We start from the raw sequence: 23262 nt of genomic DNA on the forward strand, positions 1-23262 counted from the left end.
TTCACAATTATGAAACAGAGGAGACAAAACAGACCTTGGAATAAGGAGGATGAAAACTTTGATATTCTGAGAAAAGTGTGTATATACTTTTTTAAAGAAAATATGGCATATCTGATGTAGAAAACCCAAATCATGGAAATAATACATTGTGCCTTTTCAAAAAGTTGGAAACATAAAACGTGTACTATATTTGTATTACAAAATCTTTGCTTTCTTGGAGTTTAATGAGAGCTCATTTCATTTGGGATAACACAAACTGATAATGCAATAACTTGTTTGAGTTGGAAAAAAAACACTCAAAGACTATTGACATACTTTACTCATCTTGCTTTCCCCAGGGCGCTTGCCCCAATTTCCCACCCCCCGCCCCAAAATCAGATTGCCATGGAGACTATCTGGGTATGGTCACGACCCGTGTGATTCTGTCTCTTTCTGTATGGGAAGCAGAATAAGGGATTAAAAACTCGAGAAAACTTTTTTTAGGGTTATAACCTGTGTGTATTTAAAGAGAAAGTCTACAGATACTGTTAGCTTTTCTAGGAATTTATGAAAATATGAATCATTTATTATGTAGCAACACAGTGAAAAAACAGCAGCTGGGACATCTGTAAATAGCTGTTACTGAGAATTACAAATGCGAGTTTTGCTTGACTCTGTTAAGCCAAACTAACACCATTTCAGGGAAAGTCTATTTTAAGCAGTGACATACACTGGGCTTAGTGGCCAGGAGAAATGTCTTTCCTGAAAAACGTGTAAAAAAATACTAATTAAAAGTCAAGTATTTTCTCAGAGTAACAGAGTAGGCAGAAATACCACAGACAGCTGCCTTACCCATTTCTTCTGTTCTACAGATGTCTGTTTCTTTCTCTCCCCTGCCTCTCTATTCCTTTTCTTTTTTCCCCATACATGTTTCATGTGATTTTAAGAGTTTCATGGGCATGTTTCTGGCAAATGCTAAAATCAAAACGATGAGAATTTTTGTTCTTTTGTAATTTCAATTTCTAAAACCTAAGGCACTTATACAAAATTTTAATGAGTAACTAGTAAACTTTGGTATCATGGATATGAATCAACTCACCGATAGACTGGATTTTTCACTTTTGAATCAATTTTCATATTGAATCAATATCAAGTAAGTATTAGATAAAATCTCTCTTCTCTTTATGGTGATGCTTGTCTAGGCTCAAACATTATCAGAGCAGCACATTGTGTGATTAAATAAATATGACCGCTAAGTGCTCTTAAATGGCATGATTTCTCTTTCCTTTCCTCAAATCAGTCAGGGATTACTCCCTAGAAGTAAATATCAGTCTTATAAGAAGGGTATTAAATCCAAACTAGGGTAGCAAAGTTTTATCAAGAAATCCGCTTCTAGTCCTAAAGTCAGAATTCTAAGAGGTCCAAAGCAAAGCTGCTGCACTTGGATGTAGTGATTTTTCTGTCCTTAGGGAGGGAAATTCAGCCACTTCCCACGTGCATAGACTCAGCACTCAGAGCCAGTCTTGGGGCCGTGCTTGGTGCTGTGGCCCTGATGTATCAAAATTCGTTATTTTGCACCCGATGAGCAGCATTTGGGGCTTCTACCTTGTTCAGAACCTCTTACACATTTCAGGTAGGGCCATGCCTACTTTTTGGCACAGATGTTGGCGTTGTGATGGATTCTTCTCTGATGAACATTTTGAGCAAGTGAAGGCAAACTGCAAGCAGTAACCTCTTGGGTTTATCCCCAAAAGGATTCATCTCATATTATATTTCCACTAAAAACGAGGCTATCATGTTTACAAGAAGTATATAATAATAAAGAAAGGAGTTGAATATAATTTTAAATTAAAACAGCAGGACATAAAACGTTTTTGCAATACAACAAATTTGTAAGAATAAAATGGAGCAAATGTATGCCTCCTAACAGCTGACACCAGGATTCTTCTCGAGGATAAAGAGGACTTTCTTTGAGTTCCTTGGAAAATTGTTTGAAGAAGGAAAGTGATATTTTAAAGACCTAAATGCACAAGAATGAAAGAAGATGACTAAACTCCTGAGAGTCTGCGAAAGCAGAGAAGTGAGGCCTGTGTGGGGCAGTATTTGGAGGCAAAAAGGCTAATTATTATGGGTCAAGATTAGTGCCAGGGTCATTGCTACAGAGAAGCTCCCTCCATGCCTCTAAACCTTCACTAAAATTTGCTATTGACACAGAGGTCTCTGTGAATGGTGTTTGTGTGGGAATCTAGGGAAAAGGTCAACATTGTCTGGGATCTGGGAGAACTGGAAGAACTGGAAGAGGATGCTACACCCAGAACGTGGAAGTATGAAAAAGAAGCCAGAGCATGGAGTTATGCACTATTAGGAAAGACATAAGAAATCTCTTACTCTAGAAGTTCTAGGGATAATTAGAATATGAGAACCTTTTAGCTAAATAATGGGTTTTGAGTCATTTAAATTTATTTAAATTTCCAAACATGAATGTAAGGAAACGCATGTTTAAAGTGGTTATTTCTAGAAAGTGGAATTATAAATAACCTCTATATTTCTCTTTAGTTTCCAAATATTCTAAAATAACCATGTGTTATTTTTAAATTAAAAGGAAAATGTAAATAGATGCATTTTCTCATTGGAAGATATCAAATATAAAATTTATTTATTTCTGTATTACTGTTGGTTTATGAATGCTACATAAAAGAAAGTAGGTATTCAGTTTTAAATACTTATCATGGAATTTTGTCTTCTGTATTCTTTTTCAGATTGCATGCCCAGACAGATTTATAAAACAGTGGACAGGATCTCTGTATAATCAGGTTGAAGTCTATAAAGGAAAATCTCAGCTTGGCATAGATAAGTGATCCACTAAAAAGAAATTTCTGATCTAGTGAGAGCTGAAAAATGTGGATGTTGATTTATATGGCACTCATAACCTAATCATTTTAAGAAAGGAAAACAAAATCTGTCATTTCTCAGAAATTAAAATGGATGTATAGTCACATATTTTGTTCTTAAAATATCAACAACTTGTTCATATACTGAAGTTGAATATATAAATAAAGAATAAGAACTGAATAAGTACCACATTAAATTCTTACATATAACATATGGTAGGAGAAACAAAATAGATCTTTAGCAGATGTTCAGTTACCTTGATTGCTACTAGATACAAGTTATAAAATTCAACAAATCTATTTTCAAAATTTCTACTTTTATTATTACCAATAATAATTTGGACGATAATGATAATTCCTTTTTTTTTTTTTTTTGGCCGCAGCTTGTGGCTTGTGGGATCTTAGCTCCCCGACCAGACCACAGGGATTGAACCCAGGTCCTGGCAGTGAAAGCACCGAGTCCTAACCACTGGACTGCCAGGGAATTCTCTTAATAATTCCTTTAAATGGAAACTGCTGTTTCTCTCTCTCAGTTGGAGTGTGTGTCTGTATGTCTCACAAGGTGCTTTATTTTATGATATTCTGATCAAATCAAAGTACCACTAAATTGCAATCTTTTTTTTCTTCCTATTCTGTGTTATTTTTTTCTCTCCCTTGAAGTGATGAATAATGACAAACATTTAGAAAAGAAAATCTTTCCACAAAAAAAGGAGACTAAAGGAATGAAAAATATTTTGATTTATTTCATTGCATTTTTCACTTTTATTTTTAATAAAAAAAAAGACAAAAACCAAAAAACAGAAAACCTATTGTCTGGATTTTTAAATACCTACCATGAATGTGTGTATAAGCTCTTTTAGGCTCTAAAAACAGGATTGCTTACTATATATTTTATTAAAATCCCATATTAAATGTTAAAGTTTTTTTTAAAAAATAGATCTATGGTCCTACCTAGGTCATTATTGTACACAAGGCAAAGGAGAATATGTATTCCATGAAAAAAAATCACATAAAATGACTGTTTTCTGGTCCAAGAACTCAGAGGTTACATGTGCTCTGCCTTTTCCCCACAATTGTACATTCCATTCCTTTCACCCAGATGCATCCTTCATGTTTCTCCGTTAAATGCTCCTTATTTAAAATTCTGTTCATGATTTATCTTCTTAGGAAAAATTCCATGTGATTTCAACTGTTCCAATTACCATCCTGCCATTTCAGGGTCTTTTAATATTTATGAAGATGTTTTGGACATTTTTATGTTCATCTATTTCATCATGTTCTGGGACACTAGCTATCACTTTATTTGTCATGAGCAATTTCAGCACCAGTGAGACTTTCTTTTGCCTGAGGTACTTTGCTCATTGAGCACCCTGCCACCAAGGGGCTTCAGCCTTAAGCATTCATGATTTAGGGAGTGAGATTATTGCACAATTTTTCCTTTTACAAAGAAATATCCTTTTCCTGTTAAATGAAAATGTAATTATAATCGGGAGTTGAATTTGTGTGTTTCCCTACAAATCCCATAATTGCTTCTTTCCAGACAAGTCTTCTAACTCCAACCAGAAATGCCTACACGCTGCTCCATTGGACACTGTTTTCACTTAAATACAATACACTGTAATACAGGATAAGTATCAATTTACTTCTTACATAACTGCTTTGAAGGAAAAAGTCTTAATATTTGTTTAAAAAAGTCACTTTTAAAAATCAAAATAGTTAAACAAAAACGTTTAAAACCACAATTTAAATAATTTCCCAATTGAATTTAATCCCTGTCCCATGGGGACAGTTTTCTCTGCTCTTTGGTTCCTAGGCTCCAATGCTTACCATCATTTTTTTTTTTTCATATAAAGTTCAACAGAGTCATCAGTCTACTTGTGTATTAACCAGAATATAAATACTAAAGATGAAAAATAAAAGATAATACATTGGTAGTATTTGATTTTAAGGAAGAAAGAGATAAGCAGTAGTTTAAAAAATCATTAAATGGAACTTAGTTAGCAGTAGTTTAAATTAAGTGGAACTTAGTTGGGCTTAGATGAGAAATACAGCTCTGCCAGATGAGTGCACATCCCCAATCAACAGTCTTAGCTTAATTTCCTGATCTGTAAAATGGGAGTAAAAATGTCTGATTCACACAGATTAGTATACTGATCTAATGTGGAAGCACCAAGCATAATGCCTGACACAGAAGTACTCGATAAAGCCTAGCTTGTTTTCTCTTCTCTCCCTTCCTTTCTTGAGTCAGATCTATACGGAACAAAAAGAATGAGCTTGCACTGAATGCACTTAAGACACATTTCAGGTTAGGAACAAGGCCACTAATATCATGCATCTTAAATCAGTACACTTAATATGAACAGCCAATTCGTAATTTCATGGCAAATGTTCACAATCAAGAAAAGTCAAAACGACCTCCATTCTGATCTTGCGTATTTTCATAGTTGTATATTCTCATGTGAATGTTCCTTAAGACTTCCCCCAAACCAATGGTATTTATAATTCCATATTCAAAAAGCATTCATTAAAGTCATTCACAATAATTATGCTACTAGTCAACAAATGCAATGAATAGTATCCTCATGCTTAGTAATTGTTCATTAACTACCTACTTTATTAAACTGACAATAACAAATATAAAATGAAACTGCTTACTTCTCTCATATTCACAAGAGAAGCATATGATCTCTTTCCCTCTCTTTTCATTTGCAATAAAATAACAATCACATAATTTATCCAGTGGTCCTTGCCATGTAAATGCCTACTGTTGCTAGGACAGATATTTTACAAATTAGAAAACTGGAATATCTAGATATTCTATTCCTAAGAAAATAAATTTTAGTAAGAACAATATAGAAATAAAATCACAAAATACCTCTAGATGTTTAGATAAAAGATGATAAATGTGGTGGATAATGTTTTAATGTATTGCATTGGCCTGAATCTAGTTCTTAAAGGACAAAAGTTGTTTGTGTAGCATTTGAAGAGAGATTCAAGAAGATTAAGTGTGGGTTTTAACACTAAAACACTGGAATATTTGCCAAGATCAAAACCACTTGTACTGTGATAATGAACCACTTTAAATGTCTCTTTCACTAATGGTAAGTTCCTGGAAGCTACAATAATTTTTTGGGGGGGGGGTTATTTTTCTTCTATCCGAATTTTTTTTCCCCATAGTCACCTGTCTTAAAGAACTACAAGAAAATAATATTTATTTCTCATCTTGGATAAATTTATCCAAATAACACTTAAAAAATTCTCCCTAGGGGGCTTCCCTGGTGGCGCAGTGGTTGGGAGTCCACCTGCCGATGTGGGGGACACGGGTTCGTGCCCTGGTCCGGGAGGATCCCGCATGCCGCGGAGCGGCTGGGCCCACGAGCCATGGCCGGCCGCTGAGCCTGCGCGTCCAGAGCCTGTGCTCCGCAACGGGAGAGGCCACAACAGTGAGAAGCCTGCGTACAGCCAAAAAAAATAAACAAAAAACCAAAAATTCTCCTTAGGGTTAGAGCCTTCACTATTGTTATTATTCAATAAACATTTATTATCTACAACCTGGAAGACACTATATTAGATGCTGTGGGGAATATGGAATAAACAGAGCATGACACTTGCCTCCAGGAACTGGAAAGTTAATGTAATCAACACTGATTGATTAATTGATTCATTCAACACTTATGTAGTGAACCCATAGTGTTGGCCAAAAATTGTGTTAGACATTAGGGAAACTGCGGTAAAAGAAATAAAACTGTCCTTGCCCTCATGGAATTCATAATCTACCGGAGAGACAGACATGCAAAACAAACAAGTAAATAAAAATAAATAACTCTTCACCAGTACTTATTAATACTTTAAACTATAAAAAGTCCCACAAAAGAATGGGTCCTCGGAAACAGAATAACAGGAGAACAATAGATAATTCCATATAACTTTTAGAGTGCTTAGTACTTGTCAGGTATTCTTGTACATGTTTTACATGTATTTATATTTATTTATCATAACAATGGTACCAAACAAAGGTGTTCACCTCCATTTCAGAGATGAGGAAACTGAAGCAAGGAGAGATTAAGTGATTTACTCAAGGCGCATGGCTGGAAAGTAGCAGAGTCAGTATTTAGACTCAGGTGGCTCCAGAGCCACCTATCTCAAGATACGTGGCTCTCAGACTCTAGCACATAATGTTCCTAGATTAGGCTAAAATTTGTGAAGGAGATGAAAGTTAGACAGTGGAAGTACACACCTACAGCCTCTTTCTCTGAAGGTCTCCTGGAATAGGTGGAGTTTGAGCTGAGATTTGGGCATGGTTAAGAGCTCAGGATATTTTATTAAGGAGGAAGGGACTTCTAGGTAAAGGGAATAGCTTGAAATAATGAAATGAAGGAAGGACAAATGGACTTTGGCAGCTGAGTTGTGCAATTAAGGTTGAGGCTAAAATAGTCAGCTGGGCTATGCTGTGGGGGGTCCTCAGTATGCAGCCTGATATGGGATGGTCTGAGGCCAAAAAGACTGGGAAGGAAAGACCTCCTAGGGGGCTTTTTAGCGCAGCCGACCAAAAGAGAGATAATGAAGGTACAAACCAAGGGAGCCACAGAGAGAAGGAAAAAGAGGGAACAGATGGGATAGATGATGTGTAAGTACAACTGTTAAGATATGGTAACTGAATGGATGGCGTGGATCAGGGTTGTATGAGGGAGAGGGAGGCTATGAGAATGGATTCAGGGTTAAGTCAGAAATATTTTTAGCAGGGTGACTTTGGGCAAGGTACTTTATAAATCTGTTTCCTCATCTGAAAAATGGGAAATAGTATATGCATTTGTGGCTATCTAATCAGGAGTTGAAAATGACTTTCAAATTTTGGCCAAGTAAATATTGCAGATAATTATGCCATTAGCCAGGAGAAAAGAAAAAGATCATTTGGGTCTGTTGAGATCTAGAGGCCTGTAACATATCCATGTGGACACATTCAGCTTGCAACTAAAACTGGAACTTTAAGTCAGGAGGAAGGTCCAGGTTAAAGACAATGATTTAACTGTCAATCACCAGAGAAGACTATGTAGAAAGAACCTTAACTGATGGGGTAAGAGAAGGACGTCACAAAGGGTGAGTGGAGATTTAGGAAGAGGACAGGGTCAGGGAATCCAGTGCCAAAGCTTGAGCCAAAGAACATCTGAGAGGAATCCAATGGGTCTGATCTACGGTAGCTTATTAATGGTCTTTGACAGAGCAGCTTCAGTAGTGGGCTGAATGCGAAGCTTGGATTGTTAGGAGGAAAGAAAGGAGTGAAACGAAAAGTCATTCTTTCAGTTAGTTCTGGTACTGAAAAAGAGATCAAAGAGAAGGCAGGGTTGTTGGGAGCGTGTGTGTGTGCATGTGTGTGTATTTGAACATGCTTATTCAGGGAACAGTCAGTATAATGGGAGAGATTAATGATGCAGGAGAAAGAGAGGATATGATTGATGGTGAGGTCTCAAGTTGATATGAATCACAATAAATCAAAAGAAAATAAGGTGAATGCAATATCATTTATTATGGATCTACTATATTTTTAATGTTTTCATATTATGTCATCAAGTCCTAAAAACATCCTGTAAGGAATTATTTTTCCTATTTGCAAATAAAGGAACTGAAGCGGAGAGAAAACAAAGAGGTTGCTCAAGGATGGAAATGTGGTATTTGATGAAGTTAGGATTCAAATCCAACGTGGCTGAATCCCAAGACCCCATGACTAGAGGAAAAATAAAAATTTGACAAAGAAGAGGAAGGAGTTGAGGGAGTTTTAACAGGATGTTTACAGCTGCAGAGTTAGAGCGTCAAAACTGAGTTTGAGGACTTGGGGAAGAATAAACTTCTGTAATGCACCGCTATGGTCCATTTAATGGGATTTTAGAAAGAGACTGCTAAGTAGCTCCAAAAGCATAACTGAGACATGAATTTGTAATGCATGCCCTCAAGTGCAGTTATGTGACTTGTTCCAGTTTCTTCAGTTCTAACAGAACATCAGTATTGAACAAAGGCTGGAATTCTAAACTTCACTGTAGGCTGGCGTATTAAAAATAAATGCTGAAGAGAGCAGTTGTGTTATTTGTCTATGAATATACTAAACCTAAACTTAAAAAATATCCTGAATATAGAAAGAATATGAGCAATATATATTTTTTTAAACATGGGATCCGGTTAAGGATATTACTGGGTAAGTGAGATCAAACAAGTCCTTAAATTTGACACTTGCCTTCTGTCCCATCAATGAGTAAATACATGCTGAGCACCTCGGGGGCACCTGATGGTGGGAGGGGTAGGGAGCCCATGACTCATCATTAGCTTCTAGACTTACGAGAAAGAAAAACGACATAAGCAAAGCAGGGTATGCTGCCATTTAGAGGGAATTAGCATATACTAATATTTACTAAATTAAATGGAATAATCCACTAGAGCAGGGCTCCCCAACCCCCGGGCTGTGGACCGACACCAGTCCAGGCCCGCTAGGAGCCGGGCCGCACAGCAGGAGGCGAGCGGCGCAGGAGAGCCAGTGAAGCTTCGTCTGCCGCACCCCATCGCTCACATTACTGCCTGAACCTTCCGCCGTCCCTCCTCCCTCCCCCGCACCCCGTCCACGTAAAAACTGCCTTCGAAACCAGTCCCTGGGGCCAAAAAGGTGGGGGACCGCTGCTCTAGAGAAAGTACCAAACGAGCAAAGCCAATACTGAGAGAAATAATGGGCTAAGAAAGGTGAATGTTCACTGCCCGAAGCATAAAGCCTAACTTCCGAGTAATGGGTTCCTACCCCAATCAGTCAGCCTTTGCTCTATATCAGGGATACTCCAGGTGCTTCAACATCTACCTCTTCTGTACTGTCATTCCAAACCCCTGACCGTTTGAAAAAGATCAGGGTCACTGTCTATCAGGCAGACACTAGAGGGCGACAGAATCAATCTCGTGCTCTCTGTCTCCCTCTGGTGCGCGTGGGCGCACACACACACTAGCCCACGGTCCACAGGGACAAACAGCAGTGTCAGGCTAAGTCAATGAGAGCAGGCTGTCACAAGAATCCCATCACAGACGTGAGCAACAGAAACATTCCCAGTGAGGAGTCCTCCTGAAAAGTCAGCGAGAGAAAGTGACTATCTCTGAAATTTTCACGAAGATTATGTATGATTAAGATCTTACTAATATACACACCAAACTATACGAGTGAACACTGTGGTGGAAGAGAAAAGATACTAAGTGGATATTGTTCCTAGTAATCACCTGTTGCTTCTCCAATTCCAGAGCCGGCCCACAGAGGAGGATGTATTTCCCTGTCTACTTACATGTGATCTAATCATTTTCTGAAGTGTTTAAAACTGATGGAGGTAAATGGGGTGACATACTCAGATAACACAAAGAAATATCACATATTATTTGGCTTAAAACACATTCTAATTTTGGCTGTACACTTTATCTTAAATCACAAAGTATCTTGTAATCTGTGGCCAAGTTCCACTTTAGTTTCAAATTCTCAGGTATTTCTGACTTAAAAGTTAAGTTTTTAGAGGACTGAATGAGTTGTCAGTATTGCTACTTGTTATTTGAAATAGTCTGAGATTTCCTCAAGAATTCTATGAAGCAAACTGTGGTTCACACTCAATTGTGGAATTAAACACCAATCCTGTGGCTTTTTGTCCATCCGCCTTTCATATTAATTCTTCTAGAAGGCATTGTCAGAAACTGAAAACTGAGTAGTTTATTTGAAAGACTGTATGGGTTATAGAAATGTATCGTATTATTATCTATAATAGTACTGAAAACATGAAACAAGTGTAGTTGTTAAAGCGGTAACTATCAAAACATGAAAGCTACTCATTCATAAGCAAAAGTCTCTATTCATAGATTGTACATAAATTATTAACCTTTCAAAGTAAAAAACGCCACGAAGAAACATCAAGAATGTGACTCGAGGCTCCTCCTTATTCATCTAGCTAACAGATGGCACTTGTTCGCTTATGAACGCTTGCTACTGATTCTCTTTTTATCTTTATTTTAAAAAGTCATGAGCGACTTTTTCCTTCTACCTACCCATTTTATTCAGCAATGACCAAACTCACTGTGTTGTAACTCCCTGTGAGATTCTAAAATGAACAATGTTTCACTGATGGAGGATTAGGAAGAATTGAAGAAATCAGTGAATCAGTTGCGGGGTATGTTTGAATTTAAAAATATATATATTTCTTCAGTACAGAAGTATGGTCAATTGGTGAATTATAAACTGCAAACTGAAAGAATATCTGTTCCTTTCAACAATTCTGAAAAATAGTTCATGGAAAATTTGAATGCATATGTGACAAATCTGAGATTTATCAGAATGTGGTTATAACATTAAAGCTATGTAAATGTTCTGAAAGAAACAATAAAGTATTTCAGCAATGCAAACAGATCGCACATTTTTTCTCTATTAAGTTTAGATATAATTTTAAAAAGACATAGCTACTATAATTTATAGTATAAAGTCTCAACATGTGTTTATCTGACACACTTCCATAGTCACTTCCTTAGTGACAGCAGAACATCTGCAAAATAATTGATCTGTCCTACCTATAATGTCAATGTCTACTATAGACATGCTGGCAAAATGTAACAGCTCACAACGAGACAGAATACATGAAATAATTTAACAAATTTCATAGAATAATTATCAAGTATAACTGCAAAATTAGAATGCAACCACTATGAAAGAATAAATAGTCACCTAAAGACAGTGATACCAATCTACTGGTATCAATGCTATTATTGCAGGAGTAAAGGTATAAATACCCAGAGGATGAGAGAAAAAAAATCATTTCCCACATCCATCAAATCCTACCCTCATAGTTGCTTTTGTATCTACTGTCATTATTATTTAACACTATGTTATTTATGAAGTATGTGCAGTTTTGCATGGGGCTGCATCTGTTAAAAGCTGAGTCCTCACTGGAGAACCATAAGTGGAAGCGTCACTCTTTGAAAATCAGGGATCATCTTGGAAAGTAACCCTGGATGTTGAAGACTTCTAGGGGAAATTTTAACTTCCGTCCACCAGTGGTTAAAAATTTGAGAATAAGGTTGTAGAGAACTGAGTACCCAGGATGTAGGAATAATAGGACTATTGTGGGCCAATTTACAAGGTTGAATTGATTCATTGACTTACCTGAAATAGATGCCATGTTGCATTGGTCAATGACTATGTACAGTGGATAATAACTAAAATGAACGCATCCATCGGATATACGACAATCACTATCTAAAACCTTTCCATGAATAAAAATTATGCTTATTCCTCATTTGAAGGACACAGAATATAAAAAGTAGTTTATTAATTTTATTACAAAACTTAATTTCTGTATTTATTGTAAATAAAATAAATACTTGTATTTTAAATACAAGTAGTTCCAGATGGTGGATGATACCCATGCTCTTCTGATAACTATTTGCTATTTCTTAAAAGTGGAGAAAAAAGTTAGATTGGTTGTCATTTTACTCTCTGGAAATCAGAAATACCGATGGTTTTTAGAAGTCCAATATTACATTTACTTAACCTAATAATCGGAATATATGCTAAAATGACCAGAAGCATTTCAATGTTCTATATTAACTGTTCTTTGGCAATAAAATTATCTTCTGAGAATCCAAAGACAAATTCTGACATGTTCACCAACACAATAATTGCCTATTATATTTTCCTAAGAGCCATCAGAAGTATAATTCACTTTCTCGAGCAAAATGTGCATACCTTTGTTACACACAGAAAATAATTGCTTTTCTAGGGTTGATTAAGGAAACACAAAGTGTGTTTTATGTACTGAGGTAGTATCCCCTCCTTCAATCGTCCCTTGGTTGCATTCTTACAGAACTAATATCCTTCAAAGGGTGTTCTGAAATTTGGAGTTTCAACACACACAATAAAGAACTGGGACTTAACAGAGAGAGAAAGGGAATCAATCACATATCAGAAACAAAGTTAAACAACATGGGTTAGCTTTTTACTGGGTAGACTTTTTGAATAATTATCAAAATATATTCCTTTAACCTAGTAAATATCTATCTCATTTTACGTGCCTAACAGCGCCTACTTAGACTTTTGAACAAAAGATGAAAAGTAATAGGTTTTCATTTCCTTGGTAACATCTCCTTTCCAATACTGAACAGGCTATTCAGAAGCCAGAAAGACCAGATAAGTTTCAAAGGGGCTATTTAGGGATGGGAGTGTGGAGTCAGAGCTGGTTTATGGCATATGAAAACAAGTTGAATAATCCTGCAAAATGCTTAAGACAATGAATGACTCAGGACCAACAGACGCTAAAAACTAGCTGTACAGTAGCATCATTTTCAAGAGCAATGTGCATGTACCCACACACACATACATACATATTAATTTTACAAAAAAGAGTTTTAGAGATAAAATGGAAAAATACTTACCGAAAAGTCTTCAAAGATTTTCTTGAGTTCTTCGTGACCACGCCTTTCAGCAATATGTGCTGGATCTGAACCCTCCAAATTTTTTATCTTAGATGCCCAAGTTGCTCCTGAACATTGGAGCAAATGAATAGCCAAGTTCTTTAGGCCAAATTTTGCTGCACAGTGGAGAAGAGTTGGAAGTTCTTTGAAATAAGGACCTATAAGCAAAAGAATAGGATAATTTTTTTTATCATATCTCGAACCACATAAGAAAAAGTCAAACACAATCTACTCCTAAAAGTAATTCCCACAAAGTAGAGCAGACTTTTAGTGTGATTTTGCAAATAAGAAACTGTCAGTGGTTTTCGCAATGTAGACCCTCTCTCTTTCTATTTCTCATCTTAAAGCAAATATAAACTAATATTCTCACTAGCATTAGTGCCTCCCCCTTATTTGTTGGGTAAGTTTAATTTAGAAAGGCATATGGACCTCCTAAATGTAAAACAAAACAAAAACATTACATTGTAATAACTCCTTTTTCAATGTACTGCAACGTTAAACAAACACTAAATAACAAATAAACTCATCTATAAAACTTTTTGTATTTTCTACTGCCATGCCTAGTTTGCTTCTCTTTGAAGCTGAAATGAACATGAAATTCCTGGGGGTGTGAGTTATGTTAGATTTTCATGTGAAATTTTTCTTTCAAAAAGTAACTGCAACAGCTAATAAGCACTTTTATAAAAATCTTCAATATGGAAATTTCCATCAGGATTTTACAGGTTTCATATCAATGTTCTGGAATTTGAATTTCCTAATTATATGTTAGCTATTAGTTAGGAGACATGTATTAATTATGCATAACTATAAAACGATGAATATATACTGCTATCACAATGCCAAAATACACACACACACACACACACACACACACAAGCACACACACACATGCGGATGAGTGATGGTTTGTTATTATTCTACACTTTCATACCTAGCTAGAAAAATTGTGTTATAGAAATTACACACCAGCTGACTTTAATAGCTATGGCATTATTAGAAGCAAGCAGTGTGAAGACTTATAGCAACAGAAACAAAGCCATCAAAGCAAAAGTCAATTGTCTTCCAGCAAAATTCTAAAGCAATGAAAACAGCCACCTCATAATGTTTTGGAAAACTGTGAATCTGGCCTCATTTACTTTGCTGTTTTGTAGACCAAGAAAAAAAAAAAAAAAGGAAAAGAGAGGGGATTTAAACCTGGAGTTTTCAATTCACTTGGGTGTTTCAGGGCTGAATAAATTATCTAGTTTGTTAGTTTGTATGTTTTAACAGGAAACAAAACAAAACAAAAACATTCAGGACATGTTAAGAACTTACAGTAAGGAAATATTTTATCCTTCAAAATGTGTTAGAACTAAAATGGCTGTAGGTAAATCTAGGATAGTATTTCAGTGATAAAGGCACTTGTCCCTTCTTATATGGTGAGCAGTGACTAAAAAATTATCAAATATTTTATGAAGATGAGCTTATAAAAGCTGAAACTGTTCTAGGTACCAATTTTCAAAATAAAAATAATATATTTTCTCCAAAAGGAATTAAGATATAATTTTCTATTTATTTTCATTTAAATGAATTATAAAATAATTTCTGCTATAATTAAACCAAACCAAAGTTAATAAAGAAAAATATTTGCATGATAATGTCAGATTTTTACATGCCCTTGGTCATCTTTCTCTTTGTCATACCATACAATATACAAAAAACATCATCACCTGCCAATAAATGCCATATGCATTGTTCTTGCACATTGTTATTCTGTTGTACTCTGAAATCACTGTTAATGCAGCTTAAAATATATTTTCATTAAATAAGTGTTTAATCATTATAGGAATACATTCACCTTTTAACCTCACCAACTTCCCCTGTCAGTAAATTCTTCAAGTTTAAGGTAATATAATATTAGAAACAACTACAATAAACTTCATTAAAAGTCTCTCTATTTTTGTACACCAGGAAGAATAAAAAGGACCAAGTGGACATCGTTTTCCAGGGCTCACTTCTTAACAGTTTTGATACTCTGAACCATGCTTTCTGGCACACAAAAGCAAGAAGTTCTGCTGATTTAAGATTATGCTGCTCATACTAAAAGGGAGTACATGTTTGAAGGCTGGCTCCTTTAATTTCCATTTCTTTATTTCATTTTTAGTTGTAGCTGAAAAGTCATTAATCTTCTAGAATGCTTTGTGAAGTTAGAGACATGAAAGAGTTTTGGAGGACATTTTTCCAGTTTCCTATCCAGTAACAGAATTTCATTCCTAGAGTCTATAAAAGATGATCTTCTAGCTACTGCTTGCATAGCTCTAATGAGAGAGTGTTTTTTACTTCCTAAAGCAGCCTGTTTCTTGATTAGACAACACTGATCATTAGACATTATTACTTCTGTTGAGGTGAAATGTCCTCTAAATTACCGTATCTTTATATCCTTTGGGCAATACAGAATATGACAGTTACAAAAGCATGGGCTTAGCGTTAGTTGGCTTTGCCATATATTCACTATGTGAAGTTTCAGCAAGCCACCCAGTATCTGAGTCCAGCTTTCTCATCCAAATTTGTAGGACTACTGAGATAATTAAATGACAACATATAAAAAGTGCCCAGAAAGGTGTCTGAAACATAACAGGTTATAAATTATTATAACAGGCAATAAATTATTAGTTTCCTTCTCCTCCTTCTACATCAAATAGTTTAAAGCATCTTTGTCCTAACTCCCCTTTGCCCCAACCTTATGATCACTCATTCTTTTCGTTATTCCAGAGTAGTTACCATCCTGAGAGACTGACCCTGGAATAGTTGGTCCTTTACAAAATGATGAATCCATTTCACACCTGCCCCAGTGTCATCACTACAGCAGTACCTTTCATTTTCTTGGATGAGGTCATTTTGCCTGCTTATCTTCATTATGTAGGAGATGCTCAGCTTGCTAATATAACATGACCAATAACTAGAAAATTTCTAATTTAAGGTATTTTTTTACATTAGTATATGACAGAGTTAACAGTTCAAAAAATTAAATGATTCATAGGAGCTGTATTAATTATTTTAATACTAATTAGATTGTGATCTCTAGCACTGTTTTTTCCAGAACGTCAAATTAAATACACTCAGTATGTGCATATCTTATTATATTACTATACATATGAAATTTATATATGAATAAAGGTATTCATATCAATAGAGGTATGATTATGCTAAGAAATAGTTTGGGTTTTTCAGTATCCTGCTTTTTATAAAATCATACTTTTTATATTTTAGCCTTGATTGGATTATTATGAGAATGTGAGATATGAATGGATTGCTCTGTGTGGGGAACAAGCATGTTTGTAACAGCATAAGATGAGGAAGTTCTTTATCTTATAAAATAAAAACTTGCTGGGGGAGGCTATACTCTCTTATGGGCATAGACTCAGTGTCAGAGAAGGAGTGCTGATCAAATAATGTGTCTGTGACCCGGGGGAGTATTACATGTCCCTTGCTATTCTTCAGTGCTTAATTTCATTCTAGAATACATGATCACTAATGTTTTTGCTAAAAGATATTGATGTTTCGATTGGCTTCTGAAAAAAATATAGAAGTATAAGTTATATTTAAAAATACACTGATCATGGGTTTCATGCATTTTGACAGTTGTATACACCCATGTAACCATCACCCAAAACAAGCTAAGGAAACTTCTATCACCACCACAAGTTCCCTCCTGCTCCATTCGAGTCAATTCTTGACTTCAGAGGCAACTACTGTGTAATTTCTATCAACACAGATAAATTTTATTTCATCTTGTATTTCATACAAATGGAATCATACAGTATATACTCTTGTATTCCATCGTCCTCTGCCCTCTATTTCTAATGAGAAGTCAGACGTAATTCTTGTAATTGTTTTCTGTATGGCATGTGCTTTCCTCAACACACACATCCTCATCCCCACCCCTACCACAGGCACTTTTAAAATTTTCTCTTTATCTCTGATTTTCACCCCCTAGTAGAATATATACAAAAATATTATACCTACACACACCTTTAACTATGGTATGTGTAGGTATAATATTTTTGTATATATTCTACTAGGGGGTTGCAGAGCTTATTAAATCTGTGGGTTAATGTCATTCCTCAATTTTGGATCATTCTCAGCCATTATTTCTTCAAATATTTTTCTGCCTCATTGTCTCTCATCTTTATTCTGAGAATTCAATTATACATGTTTGATCATGTAGTATTATCTCATAGACCTTGAGTCAAAACTGAGCCAAATTAATACGTAGATGAGCTGAGCTTTTTTTTTTTTTTTTTGCGGTAAGTGGGCCTCTCACTGTTGTGGCCTCTCTCGTTGCAGAGCACAGGCTCCGGATGCGCAGGTTCAGCGGCCATGGCTCACGGGCCCAGCCGCTCCGCGGCATGTGGGGTCTTCCCGGACCGGGACACGAACCCGTGTCCCCTGCATCGGCAGGCGGACCCTCAACCACTGCCCTGAGCTTGCTCTTTTTTTAAGGCTTTACTTAGACTCTGGATTTTTCCTCTCTTTATCAGCTTGAATAATTTGACGGTCTTCAAGTAAACTGATTCTTTTCTGTTTTTTCTACAATTAGGCCCGTCAAATATCTAAAATTTTTCTGATATTTTATGTTTCTAGAATTTCCTTTTGTTTTTTATTATAATTTCCAATGCTCTGATGAAATTTCCATCTTTTTATGCATGTTGTGCAACTTTTACAATAGATTCTGTAACATATTTATCATAGTTATTTTAATGTTCCTATCCGAATTATTTCACCATCTGGAACATTTCTGTGTTTGCCTCTAATGACTGTCTCTTTTCTTGACCACGGGTCACCTTTCATTCCTTCTTTGTGTTCCTTGTAATTTTATATTGCATGCTGAATTTTATATTGCATGTTGTACTAAAGGACTGAAATAAATAATGTTTACCCCCAGAATAAGGCATACCCTTTCTTCAGTCAGACAACTAGACTTGGAAGCTGATTCAAATTAATCTGTAAGTGAGCAGAACTTGGTCATTTTCTGAGGATTTACTTCGATTTAGTTAACCACTGGCTTCAAATTTTGAGGGCAGAATCATAACTTTCTCCAGCACAGCTTGGGATCTGAGCTTTGGTGAGACTCAAGAAATCTCTGTTGCTCTACAGACTGGCTGCCAGCCTTTGGGTCACAGGATGGCTCTTTTTTTCTCTCCAGTTCTGCCTCCAGAATTTTTCACATCAGAAAATCTTGCTCAAGACGGGAATAAAGACACAGACCTACTAGAGAATGGACTTGAGGACACGGGGAGGGGGAAGGGTAAGCTGGGACGAAGTGAGAGAGAGGCATGGACATATATACGCTACCAAACGTAAAATAGATAGCTAGTGGGAAGCAGCCGCACAGCACAGGGAGATCAGCTCGGTGCTTTGTGACCACCTAGAGGGGTGGGATAGGGAGGGTGGGAGGGAGACGCAAGAGGGAAGAGAAATGGGAACATATGTATATGTGTAACTGATTCACTTTGTTATGAAGCAGAAACTAACACACCACTGTAAAGCAATTATACTCTAATAAAGATGTTAAAAAGAAAAAAAAAGAATATCTTGCTCAGATTTTGGGGGGGCCTCTGTATACACTCAGTTAAGGCAGACTCCTTATTATCCCAATAGCTTGGAGGTGTTTTTTCCACTTTTATGCCTCTCTGTATTTAGAATCTGTCTGCTGCTGCTTTCCACATGGCAAAAGCTTTGATGGGATTTGTCTCAGCAACCCTGTCCGACTCTCACTCTTTAGCAGCCACTAGTGGTCCTCAGGGATTTTAAGGATATCTCTCAACTTTACTGCCCTCGAGGGTCCAGCCATTGGTATACTAGCTCTGTGCACTTATGACAGCCTACAAAAGAGAGTTAGTGGGTGATACAGACCCACTCTGTAACGGGGACTCTTTTCATCCATCACAGTAGCCTAAGTACAGCCATTAAATGTTTGCTAAATGTTCAGGTGGTTTCTCTTTACTCCTCATCTACAGTGAGTTCTTATCCTCCTGGGATGGGATGGAAGTCATGAGTTTCTTCTCTTTTGTGAAGGACTTGTCCCTTTCTGGAATTTAGTTCATTTAGATTTCTTTTGTCATTCATTTTCTGCTGTATTTAAAAAAGAAACTGTGATTTTGAAGATCATCTTGCTTGTTTCTTACTATTACAATAAGAACAACAGACTCTTATGATGTTGTACATCTTAATCAGAAGCAGAAGACCTATGAGACCTAAAGACCATTTAGTTATTTTCGTAAACTCACAGCATTTGTTTTGCAAAGTTTGTTAATCTTAGCTATTAGATTAAAATAATAGATTCCTTAAGAAGATATTAAAAAAAACTTTTTAGAATGTGTTTAATCTACAGTATAACATCTGCTTCATTTCATGGCAATTTTCATTTAATTAATGAAGATTCTTTATATCTGTTTCTATTATCAAGGTGTGAATAAAGAAGTCATAACTCACACTAAGGGGTGACCAATTTGCTTTTGACTTTTCTTCCAGACAAAATAAATTTTCAGTTTTCAGTTGTTTCAGCCAATGTCTGTCAAATGGTAATTTCAGGGGAACAGAATTAAGTGTCTGGCAGGGGAACTTTTCAATGAAAATCCAATTTCACTAGTTTTTGCAAATAAAAATAAATAGATGAGCTAGAACCTAGTAAAGAAATGTTTGTTTGGGCTGAGCCATTTCCAACAGTTCCACATAATCCCTATAAACGATGGCCAATAATTAGATTGAAGTTATCAAACCAAGCTTCCAAAACATTAACCTAGCTCACCAGAATAATAAAGTGGGAATATGTCCTGGGTTAGCTTTAAAAATTTTAAAGTAAGATGAGTATGCAAACTGGAAGTGCATGACCATGTAATCCATTGTTCTCTTAAATCACTATCTGGAATAGTAAATCTTTATTCACTCAGTGTGTGATGACCAGGTGGCCACTATAGGACAAAACAATGAAGCACACAAAAAAGAGAAGATAAAAAGTCAGGAGATCTGCATTCTAACCCCAGCTCAGCTACGTGGTGCTTATGAAAGTGCTTTCATTTCCCTGCACCTCAGTTTCTTCATTTATAAAATTATAAGGTTGGGGTCAGAATTGTAGGATTTAGGACATTCTTCTGAGCTAGAGGCCATGCCACAGATGGTTTTAGGGTAATTTTCCCTGATGTGAATCAGATACCAGCTAAAGGAGTAAGGATGATATTTGTGAAGGTTGAAGAAAGGTAATGGTTTTCATTCCTTTCATCACAGGATTTGGAGTCTGATGAAATGTTAATATTTCTGTGGATCTGTAAGACAGAGCATTGCTGGGTTTATGAATCTGATTGCCCTGTGACAGGAGAAGCACATATACAACATGTGAGGTGTCATTCTTCCCGTCTGTTGAAAGAGTAGACATTTAATCGTATTTAGGATTTCAAGCAACCAAAAATACTACCAACATTATCGTATTTCTAAAATCTTGATACTGTAAATTAAATGCACATGGGAAATAATGGTTCATTAAAGGCCTTTGGTGCAATTTGTTATCTCTCATATTACAGAATATGTAAGAGTGGGAAGCTTGGAGTCCATGTCTGGAGGTAATGTGAGGAAGCAAAGAGGCGAGTGCATTTCTAATTAGCAGTTCTTGGAATTGGTATTAATTAAAATTAAATCTCACAGCATTTGAATAGGGTTGTTTATAGTCCACTTTCCACTACTAGACCCAGACAGTGATGAAGCAATAAAAAGAGTGGAGCTGATCCACGTTTAACCAGCCCAATCTGTGGCTAACCTCTGGTTAAAATAAGAAATCTCTAGAAATCCATGTGTGATTGTACTGTGCTCCTCTGTGTTCATTTAAAAAATACCTTTTGAAAATTATCAATTTTGTCTCTTCTGATTCTTAACAGCAAAGGGACCAAGAACCTAGAAAGAAGCCAGGAAAGAGCCTAGAAAGATCCAGGAAACCTGGAACAGCAAGAGTGTGGAAACAACTTGGGCTGGGCTGGGATCAGATGGCTGACTACCACCAGGCCATGCCTTACAGGTAGAAAGCTACCCACTGTCCTTGTATGGGTTTCACATGGAAAGCCAAGGAATGTCATACTACCAAGCAGTAAATGAACTTATCTGGCAAAGATGCGTGATTTCATTAGTAAGGAGTATTTGGCATTGTCTGAGGACTTCTTGGAGTCTTGAGAACCTGATTTATTCTTTAAAAAATATTAAATAATTTTGATAATAAAAGTGAACTAAGGCAGGAAAAAATCTGGGAAAATTTTTTGGGCAATAAAGGGGCTAGAGAGAGAGCTTTGGGAACACCAGCATATGTAATATAGGGACAGAATATAAATGGAATCTGAGAAGGATTTGGGAAGCACCTAAGCGTAGGATGGTTGGAAAGAAAGGTGAAGCATGTTAGGGAAACATCCTAGAAAGCTTTTTCAGGAGGAAGGAGAAAAAACTGATGGCCTGAATTAGAGTGGTGGCAGTAAAAATGGACAAGGACAGAGATGCCAGACATTTACAAAGAAAAGTTTACCGGACTAGATGATTGACTTTATACGCTCTGAAGGAAAGAGTTGATTTAAGATACCGTTCAGGTTTATGGCTACAAAGTTACAAGGTAGAAGAGAAAGTGTATTCATTAGAGAAGGGTACAGATCATTGTCACGGAGAAGCACAGGTGGGGGTGTTGATGGGGTAGCTGCTGGCAATACGATTATATAGTGCTAAATCAAATTAGACATATGTATCTTCGAGTAGAGCACATTAGTTATCAACTTAGCTCCTGTATCACTAAACATTAATAATCACCACAGAACCCTTGTTTTGTGGAAGAGGAAGTATTCTGAAATAGGGCTGCCGAGCTCCTTTTGCCACATAAGGTAACAAAGTCATAGACTAGGAACTAGGATGTGAATATATATCTTTAGGAGGCAATTATTTAGTTTACTACACTGAGCAAAACGTGGTAACCTCACTCTCAGGAAACAGGAAAGTGGTAACAGCGCTACAATTCGACATATCTTAACACTGTAAGCAATACCTACTGTTCCTTGACCAAGAGTTTATATTATGTACATGACCCAAACTGCAGCTGTTACCACACCGTCAACAATCCTCAAGTCTGTAAACCAGGATAGGCTATTTTGAGAGATTTTTCTATCCACTGGGTTACAGTTGCTTTGCAAATCTACTGACCAGCATTTTTCAAACTGATTGTTGGGGCTCCCAAAATGGGTGTGGGTGGATTACAGTTGTTTAGAGCTGCTGACATCTGAACAATAGGATGATGGGGAGTGTGATGGTTAATTTTATGTGTCAACTGTCTTGGTTATGGTGCCCAGTTGTTTGGTCAAACACCAGCCTGGATGTTACTGTGCAAGCATTGTTTTAAGATGTGATTAATATTTAAGTAAGTAGAATTTGACCCAATTACCCTCCATAATGTGGGCAAGCCTCACCCAATCAGTTGAAGGCCTAGAAAAGACTGAGGTTCACCAAAGAGGAAGGAATTCAGTTTCCAGACTGCCTTTGGACTCAAGGATGTAACATCAACTTCTGCTGGACCTGTCAGTTTGTTGGTCCGCCCTGCAGATTTCAGAATTGCCAGCCTCACAATCCCGTGAGCCAGTTCCTTAAAGTAGACCTCTGTCTTTCTCTCTCAGTCCATTCTATTCATTCCATTTCTCTGGAGAATCCTGACTAATTCAGTGAGGAAAATGACTGTGGTGGTTTTGGTAAACCATAACAAGACATAAAAAAGCAAGTTCTTCTACATTTTTGAGTTCCTATTCTTCTCAGAGTCATGCAGTGAATCTTTACACCTGTAGTGACACTAAAAAGATATTCTGTAACTATTTGGTAATGGCATAATCCAGAGAGCAAAGGAATCCCTTTAGGAAGCACAGGGAGATGGCTTGCA

The 23262-nt window shown here is 36.5% G+C and overlaps 1 protein-coding gene across 1 annotated transcript in view; it reads right to left on the reverse strand.

The window, feature by feature from the left end:
- BANK1 (B cell scaffold protein with ankyrin repeats 1) overlaps window positions 1-23262 on the reverse strand; it is a 271583-nt gene that overhangs the window by 156576 nt on the left and 91745 nt on the right. The window contains exon 6 of the mRNA XM_082837839.1: window positions 13296-13492. Coding sequence (XP_082693965.1) covers window positions 13296-13492 — 197 coding nt within the window. The remainder of the gene's footprint in view (window positions 1-13295; window positions 13493-23262) is intronic.

This window comes from Leucopleurus acutus (genome assembly GCF_964270905.1).
Source record: "Leucopleurus acutus genome assembly, chromosome: 4".
In the NCBI taxonomy this organism is placed as follows: domain Eukaryota; kingdom Metazoa; phylum Chordata; class Mammalia; order Artiodactyla; family Delphinidae; genus Leucopleurus; species Leucopleurus acutus.